Source organism: Arachis duranensis, chromosome 10, assembly GCF_000817695.3.
Source record: "Arachis duranensis cultivar V14167 chromosome 10, aradu.V14167.gnm2.J7QH, whole genome shotgun sequence".
NCBI lineage: Eukaryota > Viridiplantae > Streptophyta > Magnoliopsida > Fabales > Fabaceae > Arachis > Arachis duranensis.
In genome coordinates this window covers 88,735,834-88,760,193 of record NC_029781.3, presented here as the reverse complement: position 1 = coordinate 88,760,193, position 24,360 = coordinate 88,735,834, and the positions used below count along the sequence as shown (strand labels likewise).

General features: G+C 36.1%; 1 protein-coding gene across 1 annotated transcript; it reads right to left on the bottom strand.

The window, feature by feature from the left end:
- Positions 1-6,247: 6,247 nt before the first annotated feature.
- On the bottom strand, positions 6,248-6,936 carry LOC107470706 (uncharacterized). Its single transcript, XM_016090116.1, has 2 exons — positions 6,775-6,936; positions 6,248-6,595 (listed from the first exon to the last, which is right to left on the bottom strand). The coding sequence occupies exons 1-2, from the start codon at positions 6,934-6,936 to the stop codon at positions 6,248-6,250; spliced, it is 510 nt and encodes a 169-aa protein (XP_015945602.1).
- Positions 6,937-24,360: the final 17,424 nt, after the last annotated feature.

Sequence of the window (24,360 nt, the reverse complement as noted above, 5' to 3'; positions counted from 1 at the left end):
TTTTAAGTAAGGGGATTGAGGTTGATAGAGCAAAGGTAGAGGCAATTGAAAAATTACCACCACCAGCTAATGTTAAGGCAGTCAGGAGTTTCTTGGGCCATACAGGCTTTTATAGGAAATTTATAAAGGACTTTTCTAAAATTACTAAACCATTGAGCAACATGTTGGTTATTGATCCTTTTATGTTTGATGTTGAATGTCTACATGCTTTTGAAACTCTGAAAGCAAACCTTACCTCTGCTCCTATTATAGCTCCCCCTGACTGGGATTTACCATTTGAATTGATGTGTGATGCTAGTGACTTTTCTATAGGAGTTGTCTTAGAACAGAGGCATGGCAAGCTTGTACATGTCATTTATTATGCTAGTCGTGTGTTAAATGATGCTCAAAAGAACTACACAACTACAGAAAAAAATTATTAGCTATTGTGTATGATGTTGATAAGTTTAGGTCCTATTTAATTGGTTCTAAGGTTATTGTTTATACTGATCATGTTACTTTGAAGCACCTTCTAGCCAAACAGGATTCTAAACTAAGATTAATCAAATGGGTGTTGCTCCTTTAGGAGTTTGATATTGACATAAAAGACAAGAAATGGTCAGAAAATCAAGTAGCTGACCATCTCTCCAGAATTGAGCCTAAAGCAGGAGTACAACCACCCACAACTGTGACTGAGACGATTCTGGATGAGCAATTGTTCCTCATTCAGTAGGCTCCATGGTTTGCAGATATTGCAGATTACAAGGCCATGAGTTTTATCCCAAAGGAGTACAGCAGGCAACAAGTAAAGAAGTTACTGACTGATGCGAAGTACTACATTTGGGAGGAACCATATTTTTTTAAAAGGTGTTCAGATGGTATCATCTGGAGATGTGTCCCAGATGAAGAAACACAGTAGATTCTTTGGTACTGTCATAGTTCTGATTATGGAGGTCACTTTGGTGGTGAAAAGACAGCTACAAAAGTCTTTCAAAGCGGGTTTTACTGGCCGACTCTCTTCAGGGACGCAAGAGCATTTGTGAAGCACGGTGACAGATGTGAAAAAGCCACGAATCTCCCTACCAACCATGAAATGCCACAGCAGGGGATTCTTGAGGTTGAGTTGTTTGATGTGTGGGGTATTGATTTCATGGGACCTTTCCCACCCTCACATTCAAACAACTATATTCTAGTGGCAGTCGACTATGTGTCCAAGTGGGTGGAAGCTGTGGCTCTACTCACCAATGATGCCAAGGTGGTAATGAGCTTTCTTTAGAGATATATCTTTAGCCGGTTTGGTGTTCCAAGGACACTCATTAGTGATGGAGGAAGCCACTTCTGTAACAGACAGCTGGACTCTCTTCTGCAGAGATATAGAGTCCGTCATAAAGTAGCAGCCCCCTATCACCCTTAGACAAGTGGACAGGTGGAAGTTTCCAATAGGAAACTCAAGAGGATTCTAGAGAAGACCATCAGTGTTTCAAGAAAGGACTGGTCTAGGAAGCTTGATGATGCTCTCTGGGCATACCGGACAGCGTACAAGACTCCCATTGGCATTTTCCCTTACCAGTTGGTCTATGGTAAGGCCTGTCACTTGCCAGTTGAGCTGGAACATAAAGCTTACTAGGCAATCAGGTATCTGAATCTTGATTCAGAAGCTGCAGGAATTAAGCGAATGCTCCAGTTAAATGAGCTTGATGAATTTAGATATTCAGCTTATGAGAATGCCAAGCTCTATAAGGAGAGAACCAAGTTATTGCATGATAAGAAGATTGCCATCAGAGTATTTGAGCCTTAACAGAGAGTCATGCTGTATAATTCAAGGCTCAAATTCTTTCCCGGGAAGCTGAAATCCCGGTGGTCAGGACCGTTTGTGGTTACCAGAGCTTCACCATATGGTCATGTGGAAATACAGGAAGAGAATTCTGACAGAAAATTTACAGTGAATGGCCAGAGGTTGAAGCATTATCTTGGAGGCGAGATTAATCGCCAGAGGTCCGCTCATCTGCAGAATTAACAGAACTGACCGTCAAGTTAGTGACGTTAAAGAAGCGCTTATCGGGAGGCAACCCGATAATTCAGTATCCTTAATTATCTTCGTAGTAGTAGTTTTCTTATTTATTTGATTTTTGTTGAGTTTTATCTTATCATGCAGCTATTTTAGAACATGAACTGAATTGAAAAAAAAAAGAAAACGACGAAGAAGAAACTTACCCGAGAGATGAGCAGGAGTGGCACTGGAATTATGCTTTGTGCACAATTTGGATCACGCGTACGCATCCATGACGCGTATGCGCCAATTGCGATTTTGGCACTCCACGCGTACGCGTCAAGCACGCGCACGCGTGAATGAGTAAAATCGGCGTAAAAGGTGTTTAGCCAGAGAGTTGTGCTGGCTCGGGGCTGGACGTGTGCTAAACGCACGAACTTGTTCACGCGTATGCGTCCCTCACACGTACGCATCGCTTGCGCTTTCAGCATTTCCACACGTACGTGTCCTTGACGCGTATGCGTCACCCTAGACATCGGCGTAAATGGGTGCACGGCCAAGAGTTGTGTTGGCCCCACACTGGTACTGTGCTAGCCGCGTAATTCAGACCACGCGTACGCGTCCTTGACGCGTATGCGTCGCCTTCACCACATGGCCACCCACGCGCTGTAGCACTTACCCATCACGCCACCCTGTTTTTCATTCTTTCCTTTCCAAATCCTAATTCTCTATTGTTCTTTTATCCTTTCTTCTTCTTTTATCATAATATTCTTTTCTTCTTGTTTTTAGTTCTTCTTTGCTTGAGGACAAACAAACCTTTAAGTTTGTGGTTGTGATGCGTGAGATCTTTCTTATCTTTTCCTAGTGAATTTGCATTTAATTTGTTAAGTTTAATCAATAATTAATTGTCTTTTAGCCACTATGGATGCTACTTTGAGTCTCGTGCAATTTTCTTTATTTTTGGTAGCATTAGGCTGGATTTGATGGAGTTTCTGCAGCATAAGAATAAAAGGAAAGGATAGCGAAAGGCGACGCACGCGCGTACCCGACGCGTGCGCATGATTTGGAGCTTTCCATGGTGACGCGTGCGCATGCCTGATGCGTACGCGTGAAAAGCGAAGATTGCACAGCAACATGTGCGCGTACTTGATGCGTACGCGTGACCCGCGAAGAAGACTATCGACGCGTACGCGTGACTGATGCGTACGCGTGACATGCGCCACATGCAAAAAATGCTGGGAGCGATTTCTGGGCTGTTTTTGACCCAATTTTCGGCCCAGAAAGCACAGATCAGAGGCTGCAGAATGGAAGAATCAGGGGAACACTTCTCATTACTTCCCAATTTAGGCGTGGGTCCTACAAAGTAAGTGGTCCCCATCCATCACTTGAAGACTTGCTGATTTCCATAATTAATTCTGATTTGAATTTAAATATTATAGAAAAAGATATTATCTTAATTTTAGATATTAGATTCTAAATTAATTAGGATTATATATAAAAGATATTAGGATTCTAGGCCAATTGACATTCGGTATTCTACAGCTTACCTGAATCCTTATTTTCTTCTCTAAACCATGAGCAACTAAACCTCCACTGTTAAGGTTAGGAGCTCTGTCTATTGTATGGATTGATACTATTATTTCTTATTTTAAATTCATGTTTTGATTTATATTTCAAGAATTGTTTTCGTTCTTTATCTTATGAATTTAGGTGGAATGGAAGTATGACCCTCTTTCTAATTGAGTTCTTGTAATAACTTAGAAAAGCTCTTTACTTAAACAACAGCTTGAAAACAATTTCTCCTAAGTTCTAATTATCTGGATTTAACGGGATACGTGACATATAATCCTCTTATTTTTGGATAATTAGGATTTTTGTGACATATAAACTGGAATTTGATCATCACCCTCTAATTGGAATTAATTGACCAAGGAATTGACAGTTAATGAATTTTAGAGGAGACTAGAAACGTCTAAGGAATTAGGGTCTAGTCACATATAGTTTTCCATGAATTAAATCTTGCATGATTAAAATAGTCAATAAGAAAAATCAATCAGGAAAATAGATAACTCTAAAGCCTTAACTGTTTTCTCCCATATTTTATTCCCAACTTATTCACCTGGTGTCTTCAAACTCTAAAGTTACTATTTAATGCTCTTTGAACACTCAACACTATTTTTTGTTTGCCTAACTAAGTAGTTTAACCAACCATTGTTGCTTGATCCGTCAATCCTCGTGGGATCGACCCTCACTCACTTGAGGTATTACTTGGTACGACCCGGTAGACTTGCCGGTTAGTTTGTGGTTGTAAATTACCACACCAACTGTTCCGTGTCATTTTCACATCACCTAGTCCATATCCCTCCGCCTCATAAGCCCCTCACCATCGTTCACATCCTCAAACTCACCCTCATCATCAGTCTCGATCCAGCCATGACCGTTGGACTCATTGTCCCTGTCAATGCTTCGCACCAGTTCTTCCCTCATCAGCATTGATAGCTTCGCAAGTTGGTGCTCCTCTTCCCAAATCTCGTCATGTCTATGGTCCTTAGGGGAGGACGTCGAAGCTGATCATGCAGCATAATTTGCTGCACCACTGCCGGGCTCACCGTTCACCCTCCCTTCTCCATGAATCAGGATAGCCGCATCGTCACTTGCTCTTGAACGTGCATTTGGAGTCGCCTTCCTTTTTCCTCCTAAGATCCCCCAGAACTCTTCAGAACTCGACCCGCTTCTATTTGATTCGACCCAGCCCCTAAAACCGCTACATGAATGCCTGTCCAATCCATTAATTCCTCTGGGCCCAACGACATCCTTACATCTTTTTTGTACCTCATTGAGCTATTAGGCCTTGCACATTTCTCATACACAATTTTATTTTTTACCCTTACAACCCCTCTTTTCAGCCCATTATATTCACATGTAACGGTTTTGTCATATTCATCCTCATAACTCAGCTCCCCCTTTAATGCCTTCATTACTAAACTACCCTTAGCTTCTCCATCCTTCTTTGACACCTCCACATCACTTCGGCTGCTTGGTCTGTGTAGTTTGCCGGAGTTTTTTTTTTTTTGAACAAGAGAGCTCAACACAATACAGTGGAGCAATAGACAATCAAACTGAGGACATGAAAATAAAGGAAATAACCAAAGTAAATCAACTACCCCTGTTGTCATCTCCGGCATTGCCATCAACAACAACAAAGTTCCTACTACTCCACTCTCCATAACTGGTCAAGGATCGTTGATACACCTCTTCTGAACCACCTTCGTTGGAATTAAAAATACGCCTGTTCCTCTCAAGTCGTATATTCCAAATGACCGCAAAGAAGCACCTCAGCCATCGATTCCGCTCCTCATTTCTGTTCACAACGCCTGTCCAACTCTCAAAATGTTCCTTTAGTGAGCCCGGAATAGACCACGCTCTCCCGAGATCAGAGAGCCATCGACACCAAACCTGCCAAGTAAACTCACATCCCAGGAACAAGTGGTAAATATGTTCAACATCCCTTTTGCAAAACACACATATATTGTCCCCATGCCTAAGTATTCCAAATCTATGTAGTCTTTCTTTAGTATTTACTCTTCCTATCAGAACAAACCAAATAAATAACTCCACTCATGGTGGCGCCAAACCTTTCCAAATGGTTCTGGTGAATCTGAAGCTTGTGATATCCTCTGGGAGAGTCTCTGATTGCACCACCTGCACAAAAGAGTTAGTTAAAAAATTTCCTTTCTTGCCATACTTCCACACGAGCCTGTCTTGCTTATCACTTGCTAGTTTAATAGGCCTTAAAGCCTCATGTAACCTATTCAATAATTCCAACTCCCATTGATGTAGGCCTCGCCTCCACTGGAAATTCCATACCCACTCTAACCCATCCCAAAACCCGCAATCCCCTATGGCAGATCCTTGCTGGTTTGAAATAGAGAAAAGTCTCGGAAACCTCAACTTGAGTGAACCGCCTTGTAACCAGACATCTTCCCAGAATAGAGTCCTCCTGCCATCACCCACCTCCATAGACAATCCAGTAATCATCTTGTTCCTTACATTACTATCCTTGAGCTGCAACTGGCATATGTCCTTCCATGGTCCCCCTCTAGTAGGCAGTGTCTGAGTTGATAACATCATATCGGGCTTCAAGTCATAGCAGGAGCATACAACCTTCTTCCATAAAGGACACTCCTTTTTTGAAAATCGTCACCACCACTTAAATAGTAAGGCAGAATTTCTAATCACTGCATCTCCTACCCCCAAGCCACCCTCCTTTTTAGGAGCCTAAACCACCTCCCACTTGACTAGAGCTATCCCATTTCTATCTTCCTCCTTACTCCATAAGAATCTTCTCTGCAATGATATCAACTTTTCTGCCACGGCCTTCGGCATCTTATACAGGCTCAGATAGTACACTGGCAAGCTATTCAACACAGACTTAATAAGGACTAGCTTACCCGCTTTATTTAGCACCTTAGCCTTCCACAAACTCAGCTTTTCCTCAACCTTGTCTATTATCGGCTTCCATGTCTTTACCAGCCTCGGGTTTGCTCCTAGAGGAATGCCAAGATATCGGACTGGGAGCTTCGCTTCTTTACATCCCAATAAGCTACACATGTTGTTAGTCCAATGCTGTTCACAATTGATTGGAATTAAACTGGATTTATCAAAATTAATCGATAACCCCGACATAATCTCAAAGCACCTTAACAGTCTGGCATAGTTTCTAATGGTCTCTCCTCCTGTGGGCAAAATAAAATAGTGTCATCTGCGAATTGGAGATGTGACAACTCTATGTTTTCCTTACCCACCAGCAGCGGCGAAATTCGTCTATTTCTCACTGCCTCCCCTATCATTTTGTGTAAGACCTCCATTACCAGAACAAACAAGAATGGGGACAAAGGGTCACCTTGTCTCAAGCCTCTCTCCATCTTGAACGGTTTGGAAGGGGAACCATTTATCAGAATTGCCATGGACGCTGTACCGATACACTCCCTAACCCACTCTCTCCATCTCCGACCAAATCCCATCTTCTATAGCACGATATCCACAAAGTTCCACTTCACCCTATCATAAGCCTTCTGGAAGTCTAATTTCATAATTTTCGCCTTCTTCTTCCTCGTTTTCAGCCATTGCACTGTTTCGCACGCAATCAGAGCCCTGTCGTGAATTTTTCGACCTTTCACAAATGCACTTTGAGTCTCCCCTACTAAGCCTGTCATCACTGATCTCATCCTTCTGATCATCACCTCTGAAATGACTTTGTAGATGCAGCCGACCATGCTGATCGGTCGGAGGTCTTTTATCTCCTTGGCTCCAGTGTACTTTGGAGCAAGAGCCACCCAAGTAACATTGGAATCAGGCAGCAACCTAGATGACCAAAAGAAATCCAGAACAGCTGTCGAGAACTCTGTGCCGATCTCATCCCATCACTTCTTGATGAAGTTCATATTATACCCATCACTACCTGGAGCCTTAGAGGATTCACAGTCCCAAACAGCCTCCCTAATCTCCACCAATGATGGTATGCTCTCCAATGCACTGGATTCTTCTTCGCTAATCCGATTAACCAGCCTGTCCCTAAACCCTATTACTGGGGATCTCTCCTGGTGATACAACTCTCTGTAGAAGTCTCTTATGGCAATCTTGATCCTAGCTTGATTTTTTGCCAACCTTCCATTAATCACCAAAGCATCAATCCTATTGTTCCTTCTTCTTGCCGACACCAAATTATGAAAGTACTGTGTGTTCTTATCCATGTCCTTCGCATGCCTAGATCGCGACATCTGTTTCCAGTGAACCTCTTTCCTCACATACCACTGCTTACAACAGCTTCTAGAGCCTTCCTTCTAGCCTCCACTGTACCATCATAGACTCCACTTCCAACCATATCATCCACCTTCTTTATCTCCTCCTCAAAACGCTGAATTTTCTTTTCCAAGTCACCAAATTTCTCTTTATGCCATTTTCCCAAAGGCACCGTAAGAGCCTTCAACTTATCTGTGAACTGCCCCTCTCCAATATTTCTCCATTCCTCCCTGACCATTCTTAGGAATCCTTCATGTGTAAACCATGAGTCTAATGTTCGAAACGGACGTAAAGGCCACCTCTATACTTAGTATCTTCAACTATTATTGGGCAATGATCTGACAAGCCTCTCGGACCACCTTTTAAGCGAATCTCCGGGAACTCCTCAAACCATTCTACACTCAGAAGGACTCTGTCAATACGACTACAAGATCCACCTCTATACCATGTAAAACTTACGATCATTCAGTGGTAAGTCCACTAACTGCATATCTTGGATCCAACCCTTAAATTCCTCTGAAGACATTGTTAACCTGTCCTGATTTTTCCTTTCATCAACCTGTATCACCTCATTGAAGTCACCTATGTAGCATATCAGGACTTGACATAACCCAGCTATATAGCTCAGTTCTTCCCAAACAGCAAGTTTTTCAACTCTCGTATGAGGACCATAAACCAAACAGAAAGCACAGTGGAACTCATTTTTCAATAAAATTCCCTCAACACATAGCCACCTATCCCCTTTGTAACAGTTATTCATTCTAAACAGCAACTCATCCCACATTAACAACAGACCCCCAGATGTGCCTTCCGATCCTACAAACTCCCAGCCCACTGCATCACTTCCCCAAATACGTATGACATCGAATTTATTCACAACTTGCAATTTTGTTTCAATCAAGCCTAACATATTCAATTTTTGGTTCTTTTCTAGCTCTTTTATCATACTCAACTTTCCAACCCCCCTTAACCCCCTCACATTCCAAGAACTAAAAATCATTTTAAAACATTCTTGCACACCTGTTTGAGCTTTTTCGGTCTGCTTCTTCGCACCTTCTCTTTCAGTTTTGCTAGCCTCCTCTTCTCAGCTATCACTTCATTTTGCTCTTGTAATATCCTCATTAAGTCGTCTTCTTCATCGTACTGCACTGCACTGGATTCAACAGCTAAATCCCACGCCTTCCTATTTTCAATCAACTGTTCTTCAATTTTGGATATTTTATGCCCTTCATTTGATTCCACGATTCCAGATTCACTACTGCCCTCAACCACTGTTGCAAGAGCCAGGTTTCTCCCTTCATTCACTGCATCGGTTCCCTCGGAATTCGAGCTAGGCTCCTTGGCATTTCGGCCAGTCCCGCCTGCGCCGGACAGATCACCTCCCTTCATCTCCTGCCATGGAGCCCCAGGGCATGTTGACAGGCTTCTAATTGGTCCATGGATGCCCGCGTCGTAACCTGTCCCGAGCACGACGTCGGCCTAAACTCTCCCGTTGGTGTCATGGTTATCTTCCATTTGGCCTCGGCCTCGTCGTGGTGCTGTCTCTCCGGACTGGCCAATGTTCAGATTCTCCATATCCGTCAGGGCAATGGCCACGGCACTCTCCTTTGCTGCTGGACAACCTCGACCCGGATGGAATCCTGTCCGGCCCATCTGAGTTGATGCCCGCGCCCCAGCAGTCCGCGTATGAATCTTAGCTGGGCTACATGTGACATGTTCAAGTTGTTTTGGGCCTACGGTGGGGCAGCCCGCATTCAAATCCTCCAAAGTGTTGTATCTCTTCTTGTTTTTGGCCCAACCATCACCCCATACTTGGACTCCTTTTTTTGAACAGCAACATCCTTCCTTCAGCCCATTATCATATCCCCAACTAACCATTTGTTCTGAACCCGAATCACTAACCAAATCAGCATATTCCTTTAATTTAGTGATTCCTTTTGAAACAGTGCCTTTCGTTCCTCTTGGAATTTGAAAATGAATTGATTTGCCATTACTCCATTCATTCAATATGTCTTCTTGAATTACCAAAATGTCCTTTCCACCATCTTCCTCCCTAGGAGTCATCATCACCAATTCAGCCGCCGGATCACCATTTCCCAAACCACTGCGCGCACCGGAGAACTCGCATATTTTTGAAAAATAAGGTTTACTTGTTTCCTTAATCTGAAACTCCCTTCCAAACCTCTCGTGACCAACCTCTTTAACAAGGACATCGAACCCACTAGTCCTAATTGTGATGTGGATCCACTCGTTAATCCTGTCCATACAACAAGTGTCAATTTGGATCCGCGCCACGCTGAAGGAGATGCATGATTTCGTGGCTTTGTCACATCCAACAACCTCTCCCCATTGGCTTCCTATCAACTTGAATGTATCTGATGACCATGTATGCAAAGGAATGCCAAAGCACTCTAGCCATACCCTTCGAGTTTCGCTCCGCTCCTCCTCATCCCATTTCCATACATTATGAAAAAACTTGAGGAGGTTGTTCAGTTCAAACGTGTAGGCCTCTTCAGCACTGAGTATACTGTCAAACGTCAGGAGTGCTTTGTATGCTCCTAGTTCTCTGATTTCCACCACCTGGGGTATATTCTTTCTGATCATGGCCTTCAAAGAGTTATAGTCTATTGGCTTTGTCGTTCCGCCTACTAAACTCCTTTGCAACCAGACCAGATTCTCTTTTGCCACCGGCACTTCCAACTTCTTCGTCCACCTATTGCCGTGTGGTTCCCTTGGTGTTTCCTTCTTCTTCAACTCCTTCCCATTACTCCTCTCATCCTTTTGTCGCTCTTCGTGTAAGGGTTGAGCCTTGAATGAATTCTGAGTGTCGTTTTCCTCTTGACGTCCCTTCGTAATTTTTACTTCCTTTGTGCGTCGATATCTAGCTTCTCCTACTGTGACAATCTTACCTCGTAACCTCATCCCATTCATTTCCGCAATAGCCTTCGTAGCTCCTCCCTTTGTTGTATATCGGATGAACACAAAAATGTACAGCGTTCCGTGTTTTTGTTTTCGTGACAGGTAGATATCATTTATCCGCCCAGTCCAATTGAACAGATGATACAACTCCTTCTTGGAAATATCTTCTGGAAGCTGATCAACGAATATAGTGAAGGATTCGTTTTCCAATCGATAGTACTCTTCTCTATTCCAAACCCTAGGATCCTTACGAAAAAACCTACTTCTACCCCTCTCAGTGTCTGCCGGAGTTGTTATTCTTGTTTCCTCCGCCACGCACTCATTTCCTGCACCTTTTTAATGAGGCACAACATATGCCACTAGTATAAGCCTCTAACTAGAGACTCTCTTTTTTTAAGCAAATAGATTTTCAAAAATTTATATTCATTGATTAATAAGGTGAGAAAGTAAAATAAGAAGGCTGAATCAATCTATTTTAAAATTAATTCAGATAAAAGATTTTCAGTAGTCTATAATTAGTTCCAAGTTTGGGAACACATAATTTTTATTTTATTGGATAAAATATATTTTTTGTTCTTGAAGTTTAATAGAAGTTTTAAAAATATCTCTAAATTTTATTTTGTTTTAATTTTGTCCCAAAAGTTTTCAATTTGCATCAAATATATCTCTGAAGGCTAATTTTTCAAAAAATTTAAAACCAATTCAACAACAATTTCATAAGAACAACTCTCAACACAAGTAAATTAAGCATAATTTTCATGCATTATTGTTAGATTGATCTTAATTTTTTTGAAAATTTAGCTGTTGAGAGTATATTTGATGCAAGTCGAAAACTTTTAAGATAAAATTGAAACAAAATAAAATTTAGGGATATTTTTGAAACTGTTGTTAAATTTCAAGGACAAAAAATATACTTTACCCTGTTTTATTTAATAATTTACATTTATATTTTACTATTAATAGTGTTTATCTGTACTATTGTTCATTGCTTGTTGCTTAAACAAGACTTTGGCTGTTTGTGTTGCACCTATCTTTAGCCATCACAATCGGCACAGCCTTCTTATCCATATATAAATGTGTCATGTTTAATTTCGACTTAACAATCTTAATTGTCGATAATGCTCAATTTGTTATAATTATTTTTAATAGGACACAGAGTGAGTTAAAAAAAGATGTAACATCACGTATCTGTGTTCAATTGTTCATGATTCAAGGACTTGAATATTTTATTTCCAAGTCATTTTCCTTTAACATAAATGTTAGACGTATGCATCTAAAATACTTGGACTGGGTACATATGCCATTTGGGCATATGACAATAACTAGTCCTGTATTCCTGAGAGGATATTTTATTTATTTAATTTTTTTTGGGAATATTTTATTTGCTTGTATATTATATTTTATAATCATTATAAATAAGAATTATTCGCAGTGACTTATTTTATAATAGTAATAATTCTTCATCAAAGTCAATAATAAAATTGTCGGTTATGGTTACCAGATTTGTCTTCTGTGATGTTGAAACTACAACCCACAATGAAAATAATAGCAAAAGGAGTAAAGGAAGGAAAAAAAAATACAAAAGGGAAAGGACAGAAAAGAAGAGGAATAAAATAACCGAGTGCTCAACCTAAGAAGTTTCAAAATTTTAGGTGATCATCTTATCTTATTAATAAGAAAGTTAATCTCCATATTTAATGATAAATACTTCTTTATCTTAAATTAACTATCTCTTCTATTTTTTGAACTTATTAACAAATTGATGTATCTAAATACATTCTTATTTAAATTTTAAATACATTACTTTTTTAATAAATAAATAAAATATAAAACAACGGTCTGATGAAGGACATTTTATTTTTCCCCTTCTTTTTTTATAAGCAAAATGTCAATTACTAATAACTAATAGCAGTTAGCTATGGTTTCTTTTGACTTACAGCTTTTCCTACGCCTCATTTAGAGAATGTTTGGAAAAAATTCTTTTTTTTTTCTGTAAAAAGTTAAAATAATAATTATAGATAAAAATACTGAAAATTGATCAATTAAATTAAAAAATAATTTATAAGCAAAATTAATATTTTAAATTTTATGATTATAAATGGACTAAAATACTAAAATTGACCATTAAAAATTATAAAATTGACAAAACTAATTATAGAAAAATTAAATCTAATTTACAACCATAAAAAGATAAATTTCAGTAAACAAAATTACTCAAATACTTAAAAATTATAAAAAAAACTTTTTAATTATTCTTCTAACCTATTTTAACTAATTTCATACTCTAACTCTATTTTATCTCTAATCTCAAATACTTCTCATCACTATTTTCAATCTCTTAATTTCTATGAAGCACGGACACTTTTTTTATTTGTCGTGTTTACATGTTAGACACATTTTGGATACGATACTCATCGACACTCGTCTGAAACACGTGTCTTCTGTATCCAATCGTTTCTTAATAAAAAAAATAAAAAATTATTCTCCAGACATGTTTAAACACACCTAAATACCATCACATATTAGCATATCTAGTCTTATTCTTAACATGTATTCTTGAAATAAATTTAAAAATAGTATATATTATTAATTATTACAAAAAAATATTTTAAATAATTTAAATAATCAAAAAATAATATTAAAAAATAATTAAAAAATTAATTTATATTTTAATATCAATAAAATATCAAAATATCATTATAATTTATCTAAAAAAACTTTATATTTTACATATATGCTGTGTCCCATGTCTTATATAAATTTTAAATTTATCTGTCCAAATATCTCGTATCGTATCGTGTCTCATATCCATGTCAATATCTATTCATCATAGTTCAATTCTTTTCCCAATCTCTCTCCTATTTCATCCACTCTGTCCTTTCCGTCCTTGTACCTACCTCACCCCAATCTCTTACTCCTAACCCTCTCCTTTTCTATTCACCTTCAAAGTTGAATTCACCCTTAAATTGAAGTGAGCATAAGTTAATTCAAATACAGAATAAAAGAAAAAGAACAAAATAATTCACCAATTTATTTTCTGTTCTTTTAGATTTATTAAAAAAATGAGTTGAAATATAATTAGAGATCAGTATGCCTAGCACACCTTTACAGGTTGTTATGTAGGGTATCTCGTTTTGACTGCAAGAAAATCAATGGTCCACTAACACTTCTGTTAGCTTGGGCTTGGATCCGTCAATCATTTCTTATGCCGACTCCTAGAGAACCCCACAATTTTCCGCTTGCAAATAGGTAACATTATCGACTAACATCGTATCTTCATATTTAGAATCCAATTATATTAATGAAATAAATCATATTAGGTGGCGTAACAGGGAGTGTGCAAACCGACGCTATAGGTATCTTAGTCTTGCTCACTTTAGAAAGTCATTGGATGATCTTCAGGAAGGCCAGATATGTTTTCATTAAAGAAGTATTGGTTTCAGGTTTATTCTTATTATTATTTAGCATGTAATCATCTGTTTCTTTTATTATGTGCAGTTTGTGTGGGAGGACTATGGTGTTGATCGCATTAAGCCAAATATAATTCCTGTAGACATCTACATGCATTCAGTTGTTTAGAGCGCTACGGTGCCATTAGTATTATTTGAATTCATTGAGTGGAATGTAACTGATAAGTTTAGGCGATAGTTTAGTTTCATTCAGGGAGTTGTAAGAACCAAAGTTTTCACGTAAAGCCGCTTTAATAAAATAGTAATTTAATTGCTTGAAATAGGTTCGAAAATATAGAAATCATATTTTGAAAATAAAAAGGCAAAATTTGAATTTAGTAAATTTTTTTGAATGAAAAAATGTATCTTTTATGAAATTTTTTTGTAAAAATACGTACCGGCAGTACCGGCTTTAGTCTGTCTAGTACCGCATATTGAGAAAAATAAGATTTTAAAAATTAAATTTATTATTTTGAAAGGACAAAAATAATTTAGAATAAAAAATCAGGCACTAATCTTAAAATTTTGGCCTAAAATGGGTCAAACGGATTAAAAATGCTAATGGGTTGGACCGGGCCCAAGTTGAGCACAAGTCCAACTTATATAAACACAACTAATGAGCATTTCAACTTATTTCTAGCCCTAAAATAAGAAAGAGGCATTGCTGAAGTGAGAAGAGTGGAGGTGAGGGTTTGCACTATTCACCTTCTTCTTCTTTTGGCCATAATTTAAGCTACGGAGCTCCGATTGACGAGTCATTTGTAGCCACGCGAAGCTCTCATTGAGCCCGTCATTTCTAACTAAGCTTTATAGGTAAGAACTCTAAAATCGTGCTCTAGTTTCTTGCCCTATCATTTTCACATTTTTTGTTCTAGTTCTTGAGTAGATTTTGTGATTTTGTGATTTTGTTTGTTTAGGTGTAATCTAGCGTTAGAATATTACTGGGTTTTGCCCCTAATTTCATTGGGTAAAGTAAGTCTCTTCAAAATCTTGTGGTTTGATGTTTTGGGTTAGCCTTAGTGATATTTTTGTATATTATATGATGTTAGATTGAGGTATGGTGTTTGTTGGAGTGAGCTTGATGGTTTTGGAGCTTTGAATTTGAGTTTGGTGTTTTGAGTTGCGTGAGAATTGGTCAAGGTATGGTTTTAGTTTCCTTTATGTATATGTAATATTTCTGGAAACTTAGGCTAATGAACCATAGGATATGATTGAATTGGATATGTGATTGTTTGAATTATGTTTGTGGTATATGCATGATGATAGAGATTGAGAAAAATGTATATGTTGAAGTATGATTGTGGTAGATCCTGATATGATGATAGATTGATGTTAATTGTTGGTAGTTATTGATTTTTGTGGGTGATGGTGATTGTTGAGAATTATTGGTGTTGATGATATTTGATGATTATTGATGTTTGTGATGATTTTGATGGACTAGGATGGTGATTGTTTATGTTTAATTATGAATATTAATGATGATAATGAGTATGGAATATTGTGGTTGGTGTTGTTAACAATTGGTTGTGATGGTGAGCTTTGATTTTGATTGAGTTGAGGAAGCGAGGAGGTTGATAAAAATCTAAGTAAGTTAGTGAGGATTAAATGGTTTTAATAGTGAATGATGGGAGATGATTAAAAAATGTTGGTATGAGACTTTGTGTTGGTTTTAGGTGTATTTGTTTTGGTTTGGATTTGAAATTTTGGAAACTAGAGAATTTTGTTGAATTTGGTAAAAACCAGTTTTTAGTAAACTTTGATGGATCATAACTAGAGATTCTGTTTTCAAAATTGGTTGAAAGTTATCTTAAATAAAAGTTCATTTAATGATCTTTAAATTGATATAAAGTTTGGAAAAAATATAATTTTGTAGAGGAAGTTATGAACGTTTAAATTTTGGTGTTTAAAATTGATTTCTGCAACCTTACAGAATTTTGCAAATTTGGGATGGCATGCGTACGCGGGCACCCCCATAACACGATGTCATGCTTTCTTTTGGTATTTTGATTAATTTGTTGTGGTACTTTCTCTCACTTTTTTATTTTAGACTTTATGGCTTTAGAGGCTTGATTTTGAGAGATAAGTTGTATAAGATGTTTTTGACTTCAAAACTCTGTTGTAGTCAGTTTGACTAGCCGGCCTAAACACCGCAGGTTGTGGCTAGTCTTCTTTTTGGCATATCCTACTTATATATATCTTCTTTAATTTAATTATTAACTTGTATATGCTGGAGCTATTTGCAAGGTTTAATACATATTATGTCTTGTTCTGCCCATGCCTACGCATTTAGTCATCGTGTGTGAACGCTTCGCATTTTTTAACTCCATTTCATGTGACTTTGAGCTTTATTTCTTCATCGGGCTTCTAGTAATATGAATTCTTGGGTATATATTATATTATAAGCTTTAGAATTGTCGTGACACTTTGTTATCCTTTGTTTTACGGCTAGATGTAAGGCTTAGGGTAAAGGGGGTGTTACAGGAGTTCCTTATCAAGAACGAAGTCTAGACAAGGCACACAGGAAAGTCCTGACTGGTCCTAAGAATCTTGACTGGTCCACAGCCACGACTTATTTATTTTGGGCGATGCAGTGGACAAACAATTATAATCATGTTTTTACTGAGCTTCTCGTGCCTTCACAGCATCCTTTAGAAATTTACATGTATTGGTACCGTATAAAGTATGGCAACCAGTTGAACTTGTCGGATCTTGTGATAGAAGAGAATGATGAGGGTAATCTAGTTAGGGATGATGACAACCAAGAGCAAGAAAATGATGAGCCATAGTCACCACCATCCCAACCTCCACCTCTACAAGAACAACCACAGCTCTCGATTCCATATGTACCTCAAACATAGTTTACCCCATCATACCCATTACATCAGCAGTATTGGAGTACTCCACAGTTTGACACAGGAGACATAGCTTAATTTAGTCAGTTACTTGGGTTCATGACTGCAGATCCAAGCCAATCACAATTTAGCCATCAGCCTGATATGATGATGGATAAGTATTCCTTGAACACGAGGCATCCATGCCACACTTCCTTGGGTACTTCTAGAGGGTTAGTATCTAGAGACTCTAGTAGGAGTATTGGTGGTCGAGAAATTATTAACAACCAAAATCCACGACGTGTTTCAATGGATCTAATTGAAGAAAATACTAAGGCAATTGAGCAAGAGACTGATGACTATCTAGTAGATGAACCAGATGACGAGGAATTTGAAGATGAGGATATGAATGATGATCAAGAATCCCAGAATGATGACTCTGATCATAGTGATGATGCAGGTCCGGGTACAGGTTTACTTTTTTGTTGTTTGATTCCTTATATTAGATTCATATTTGAAGGTGTTGTAGATTGTTTATGTTAGATTCATATTTGGAGGTGTTGTTGATTGCTATTATTAGATTCATGTTTGGAGGTGCTGTTGATTACTTATGTTAGATTCATATTTGGAGTTTCTGTTGATTGCTTATGTTAGATTCATATTTGGAGGTTCTGTTGATTACTATTATTATATTCATATTTGGATGGTCTGTTTGATTAAATTATATACGGGTGAGGCATGAACTCCATATGAGACAGGCAAAGGATAAAATCTTAGAGTTGATCCGTCACGTCGTAGCACTAATTGATTCACCCTGTTCGTGTTCAAAAGGGCCGCCAAAAAGTGCAAGAGTTTTGTGAAAGATGTAAAGTGGGCGATGAGAAAGTAGTTGTTATGTATTTAACTTTTCTATGTATCATTTAACTTTTCCATGTATTCATTTAACTTTTCTATGTATCATTACTATACATGTCATAGAGTCGTTGAAAAAATTATTGAGTTTCAAATATCGTAGAGGGCTTGGATAAAACATGAAGTCACAAATGTCATAGAGTAATTTGATAAAACGAAAGTTACAAATGTCATGAAGTACTTGCATAAAATGTAAAATATATAACTCTACAAATCGTTATTACTGACACTTGCACCACCTGATTGACGGCATTTACTACGGCTGTGGCCCTTGGCCCCACATTGTCTACATCGCCTAGGACCACGTAACATATTTATGTCCATCTCGTTCAAGAAACGCGTCATCCTTGGGTGACCTTTGGTAACTCATCTCAGGAATGGATTTGGTACGAATCGAGACCCGTTGTAGGCAGGCCATGTAGTAGGATTCCCCAATGGCCTAACCTAGCTCCGTAAACCCTTCGAACTTGGTCCATCTTATAAACATCATGGACATACAATTGCCAATCTAGCCATTGATTCGCACAACATGCAAACACATGTCGACATAAAATTTGGTCCACCTGGAACTTGCCACAGTCACATCGTTGTCGACGGAGGTCGATGGCATACTCCAACCCACTTGGCATCTCACGCATTTCAAAGACCTCATTCTTCCTGTCGAAGCAATTAACCTAGATGTTTCCTGATGCAAGTTGATTTGCATATAATTTTGATGTCACAAGCTCAGAAAAACATGTCCAGCATTAATTCGAGCCTCCTCCTTGGCTCTTTTTTGGGTGAACAACTCATTAAGCAAGTAGAATGTTGCTTTGACAAGTGCAGTGATATGGAGATTGCGTGCACCCTTCAAGACTGAGTTGATACATTCCACTAGGTTCGTGGTCATGTGACCCTATCGATAACCACCATCGAATGCCAATGCATACTGTTCGCGGGGAATTCAGTTTAATCAATTAGTGTGAGCCTCGCTCCATTCTCGTAAACAACGTATGTCGTATTCGCAAACCGTTCTTGAGTATCCTGCGTAAAAAAAAACAAAGAGAAACACTATAAATGAGAAACACTGTATAAAAGTAACTCTATTAATAATGAACTTCGACATACTCAACGTTACCTATATTGACAACAAGCTTTTGCAGGTATGGTGCCTTGAACTTTCTAAAAAAAATCGACTCTATATGCCTGATGCAAAACATGTGGAAAGCTCTAGGAGGCGACCAAGCTCCGTTACTACAGGCAACAGCTGCATTGATGGATTCGTGTCAGTCAGAGATCAGTCCCACACCATCTTGAGTCACCACATGTTATCGTAGGTTACTAAGAAAAAAGTGCCACGCATCAAAAGTTTCTCCCTCTACAATGGCAAATGCAATTGGGACGATATTATTGTTATCATCATTTAAAACTGCAACCAACAAACAACCCTTGTACTTTCTATACAAGTGAGTCTCATCCACCTGGACAACTGGTTTATAATGTCTGAATGCTCTAATGTAGGGGTAATAACTCCAGAAGATTCGATGTAATATTTGGATATCAGTTATCAAGTCATCGCCTTGATATGCAGGCATAGTTTCAAAATAGACGATTGCTGATGGCTCCTTATGACACATGCCTCAAACCATATGGGCAAAGTTTCGTATGATACTTCCCAATCTCCAAATATTTTTTTCACCTACTTTTTTCTTAGCCAACCATGTTTTCTGATAGTTGATATTGTAATTAAACTTCGACTGCACTTCCGCAATAACTGATTTCATTTTTATTGAGGGATCAACCTTTACCAATGACTTTATTGCTTCTGCAATTGTGTTTGAATCTAGCTTTGAATGATCCTGAGAAATGGTTGTTCTGGTACAAGTGTGATTACTGTTATAACTCTTTGTAATCCAACACTACTTTCTACAGATCATGCTAACCCTAATAAGCCAATCACAACCTAACCCATACTGTATACACTTCGTATAAAATGTCAACGGCTCCGACTCATACACTCGGTAGTCTACACCTCTTCGAATGGTATAATCTTTCATCATCATAATAATAGCTTCCCTAGAACTGAATTCCATTATTACGGCAAATTCACCATCTACCATAATAGGAATTTCTACCACGATGACAGCCATACCATAAATATTTAATAAACAAATATTTAATTAGTCAAATTAAAAATAAAATCTATCTATAACTTATAAATCAATCATATCAAAAAATTAATACTAACATAAATAAATATTCATATGTCAAAGCAATATTTACAATATTAATATTATTTTAATATTAATATAAAAAATCAATACTCACTACATCAATATTAATATAAATAAACTTTACATCAAGAAATTATCTCAATTTTAACCAAATGTAAACATAATCACATAAATAAATACTAATTAATAAATAATAACTAATATTTAACTAAATCAATAACTAACTATATGATTATTATCTTAAATTTAACCATTTAAACACATAAACAAATGCTAATTAAATATATTTTCACATGTCATGTATTTATTTAGTCCATCAATCAATATAAATTATAACAAAATTCTAATCCTTCGTATAAATATAGGTAATTACGTACCTGCATTCATATATTCAGGAAACTCCAGAGCATGCATGGCCTCCAAATTCAAAGCTCGCATGAAAGATGGCTCTTCAAACAGATGTTCGTTTGCAGTACATTTGCTATGTCTGTCATATTTGTTTCCATAGTGTCGTCACCTTGATCTTCGTCTCCATATGGACCAACAACTTTGTAATTGCTTTCAAACTCTTCTTCACTGTCACTATTGTAATCTTTCCATTCAATATTTTAGTCGGCTTCAGATTGTTCGAACTCAATATACAACTCAATGAATGACATTTGAACACGACTTTCAATATACATTGAAAACGTCTCTTGCATGCTCGCTCATCAGTTACATATTTGGTTTGAAATTGAACGAATCCACCAAATACCGGTATAGGATACTTAGATAAAATACATGATATTTTCCTTGACATTTGAGAATCTATCTTCTCACAAATCACACCTTTTAGTTCTTCTAATGAGATTGTAAATGGAATAACAACATCTAACGGATTTTCACAAACAAATTTCACTCCTTTATATATTTGTAACAAAATCTGACAAAAAATAATATACTTTTAATAGGACTTTATCATCCATTTTTCTCACTCACATAAATATAAATTCTACTGTCAATTTTTTTATACTCATACGAAATGATAAAAATAGATATAGGTGGAAGAACTGAAAGAAAAAGAAGAACAAGACGAAGGAAGAGACGAGATCTGCAAACTCGTAACACACAAACACAAATTAGACCATCCAATTTGTATTTCTAATTTTTTAAAAAAAAAAAATTAGACGATCCAATTCTTTTACTCTATAATTTAAAAAAAATTGTCCTATATTCATGTTTAACATTACCTACCTACATAATCACAGCACAACACACACAGAAAAAACTGCCCCATGGTCTTATATTAATTTTTTAATTAATTTATTAATTAACTTTTGAAAAAATATATGGAATCAATTAATAATCAGCCAAGAATGGAACAACATAATTAATTATAATTAGTTTTATTGATTTATAATTTAATTTGTTTTTTAAATTATTATTGACCACGTTTAAAACACGAGGGAAGATACGCTAGTGATAGGAGAGAATTATAGAACAGATGCTTTGATCATTCATTAGTTGATTCTATATAATTAATTATGTTTTATTAATGCATAACACAGAAACATAGAAATCATATCCAAAACCATCCAATTTACAAGAAAAATAAATATCTGTGTGCCTATCAATAGCAACATCCGATTAAAGTTACCGGTGCCTCTGGTTTACCAGTTAGCTGATTCTTGACTTATATAGAGTTGATTCCTAGCATTGTTGTTAACTTTTTGGTTTCTCGGTGTGCAATCTCACATGAAATCACCCTATATTAGCTTTTTCAATCATACATGTCACTTCTGATTTTGAACTTTATTTGTTAAATAATTTATTTATTTTTATTAATCAAACTTAACATAACAACATTGTTCATTTTTTTTTTTTGAAAGCTACAAGACTTGAAAAGTAACAATCTTTTGGCTAAGCTTTTATTGGATTGCAATTAGATTTTTCAATTGAATGTTATTATATGAATCTCTCTACTATTAACATCAAAATTAATCACTAATATATTACACATATATATAAAATATTATTTAATTTATTTTTAATATATATTTTATATTTTAATATATATTTATATTAGTGATTAATTTTGATGTTAATAGTAGAGAGATCCATATAATAACATTCAATTGAAAAATCTAATTGCATTTCAATAAAAGCTTAGCCAAGAGATTGTTACTTTTCAAGTCTTGTAGCTTTCAAACATAATGAACAATGTTGTTATGTTAAGTTTGATCAATAAAAATAAATAAATCATTTAACAAAGTTCAAAATCAGAAGCGACATGTAACAATAAAAACTCATTATAATGGAATCATGTTTATGATGAGATTTTAGCTGTGTTACGCTCTTTTTTAGTCTTTTTCATAATGTAGGTTTGAAGCTGGGAAAAATAAATGCTATTATATATCTATTATCCAATCATAATTTTACATTGACCACGTCGAACGTGAAAGCTCCAATCGATCTTCTTCAATGGTTTAGTATTTTTTTAGTGTTTACATAAATTATGTTTACCAGATCCAACCACTCATTAATATTATAGTTGCAAGCATATTAAAATTTTGACCAAACATTTAATTGGTTTGTAATAGAATCGTTCAAATTTGGTGATGTAACACCTACAAAGATATGTTATAGATGAAAAATTCAAGTTTAAGTAGTTAGTCCTGTGTTATTATTTGAACATCCAGAAGGACGATATAAGCGATAAAATCAATCGAATAACATAACATGCACATGCATTTGAATGCATGCTCCCATGTGATAAATATCATAATGTATTTTGCCTTAATTATAATTCTAGAGCAATTCTGCACTGCTATATTTAATTTTATGACGTTATATAAAATAATATCTGGTAGCCATTAACCAACGCTAATTATTTTTTATATCATGATGACATTGGTGATTAGCACCAGAACTATATTATCCAACTTAGTCTTTAAGATTTGCCGTTTATACCAAAAAATTCTTTAAATTTTAATTTTACCATAAATATTTTTAAGACTGAAAAATTATACCACGTTGATTTCATTTTTTTTCGTCGAATATCCCATTATATCATGAGTAATCTGATACATATTTTTTTTTATACTAAACTAGATAAAATACCATTATTTTAATTTTGATCTAAATATATAATAAAATAGGGTCATTTAACTTTAATAAACCACAAAATATTTTATATTCCACAAAAAATATATGACTATTAAAAATAAATAATATCTTTTCATTCATAGTTTAATGTCAAAACTCAAGTGACACCATCTCTTCTATTCAAGTATAGAAAAGATTTGTCAGGTTACTCACAGTACAAAGAATGATTCGACAAAAAAACGAGGAATTAATATAAGAGTAAAATATTAAATTGATCCCTTATGTTTTGATGTAATTTTGTTTTGATCTTTAAGATTTAAATTGTTTTATTTGAATAAAAAAAGTTTCAATTAACTTCAATTTAGTCTTATCATAAAGTCAAAGTTAAATAATTAACGAAATGTTTTACATGACAGCAGTATAAGAACAAGGTCGATATATAATCTGGAAAACAAGTACAAGCTCCAAAGGCACAAAATCAACTGTGGATGTATCAATACATTTATTTATCATTCTCCTTAGTTCTATAGAAAATATTTCATTTAAATTGTAAGAAAAATGATAAATAAATATATTGATACATTCACGATTTATTTTGTACATCTAGAGCTTGTATTTGTTCTTTAATTTATCGAACTTGTTCTTATACTGTTGTCATGTAGGACATTCCGTTAATTATTTAACTTTAACCTCACGGTGGGATTACATTGAAGTTAAATAAAATTTTTTGAGTAATTACTCAAATCAGTCCCTGAGGATTTTAGAATCGGACATTTTAGTCCCCAAAGAAAATTAATACACAGATTAATCCCAAGGTTTTACCCCGGCAGACAAATCAGTCCCCAGTTCATTTTTCGGCAGTGTAATTACCCAGATCAGTCCGTAAAGATTTTAAAAATGGACATTTTAGTCCCCAAGAAAAACTAATATACAAATCAATCCCCAACGTTTTTCTCTGTTAGACATAATAGTCCCCCGTCCAAAAATAAAATAAAATAATTATTATTAATTACACAATAATATTGTACTATATTTTTTGTATTTTTTAGACAAAAATAATGATAAATTTATTCATTAAATTCTTTTATATATATATATATATTCACTCAATAACAATAATAATAATAAAATTATTAGAGATTATTTAACAAAAAATTTAAAGTTAAAACCATTTGATATTT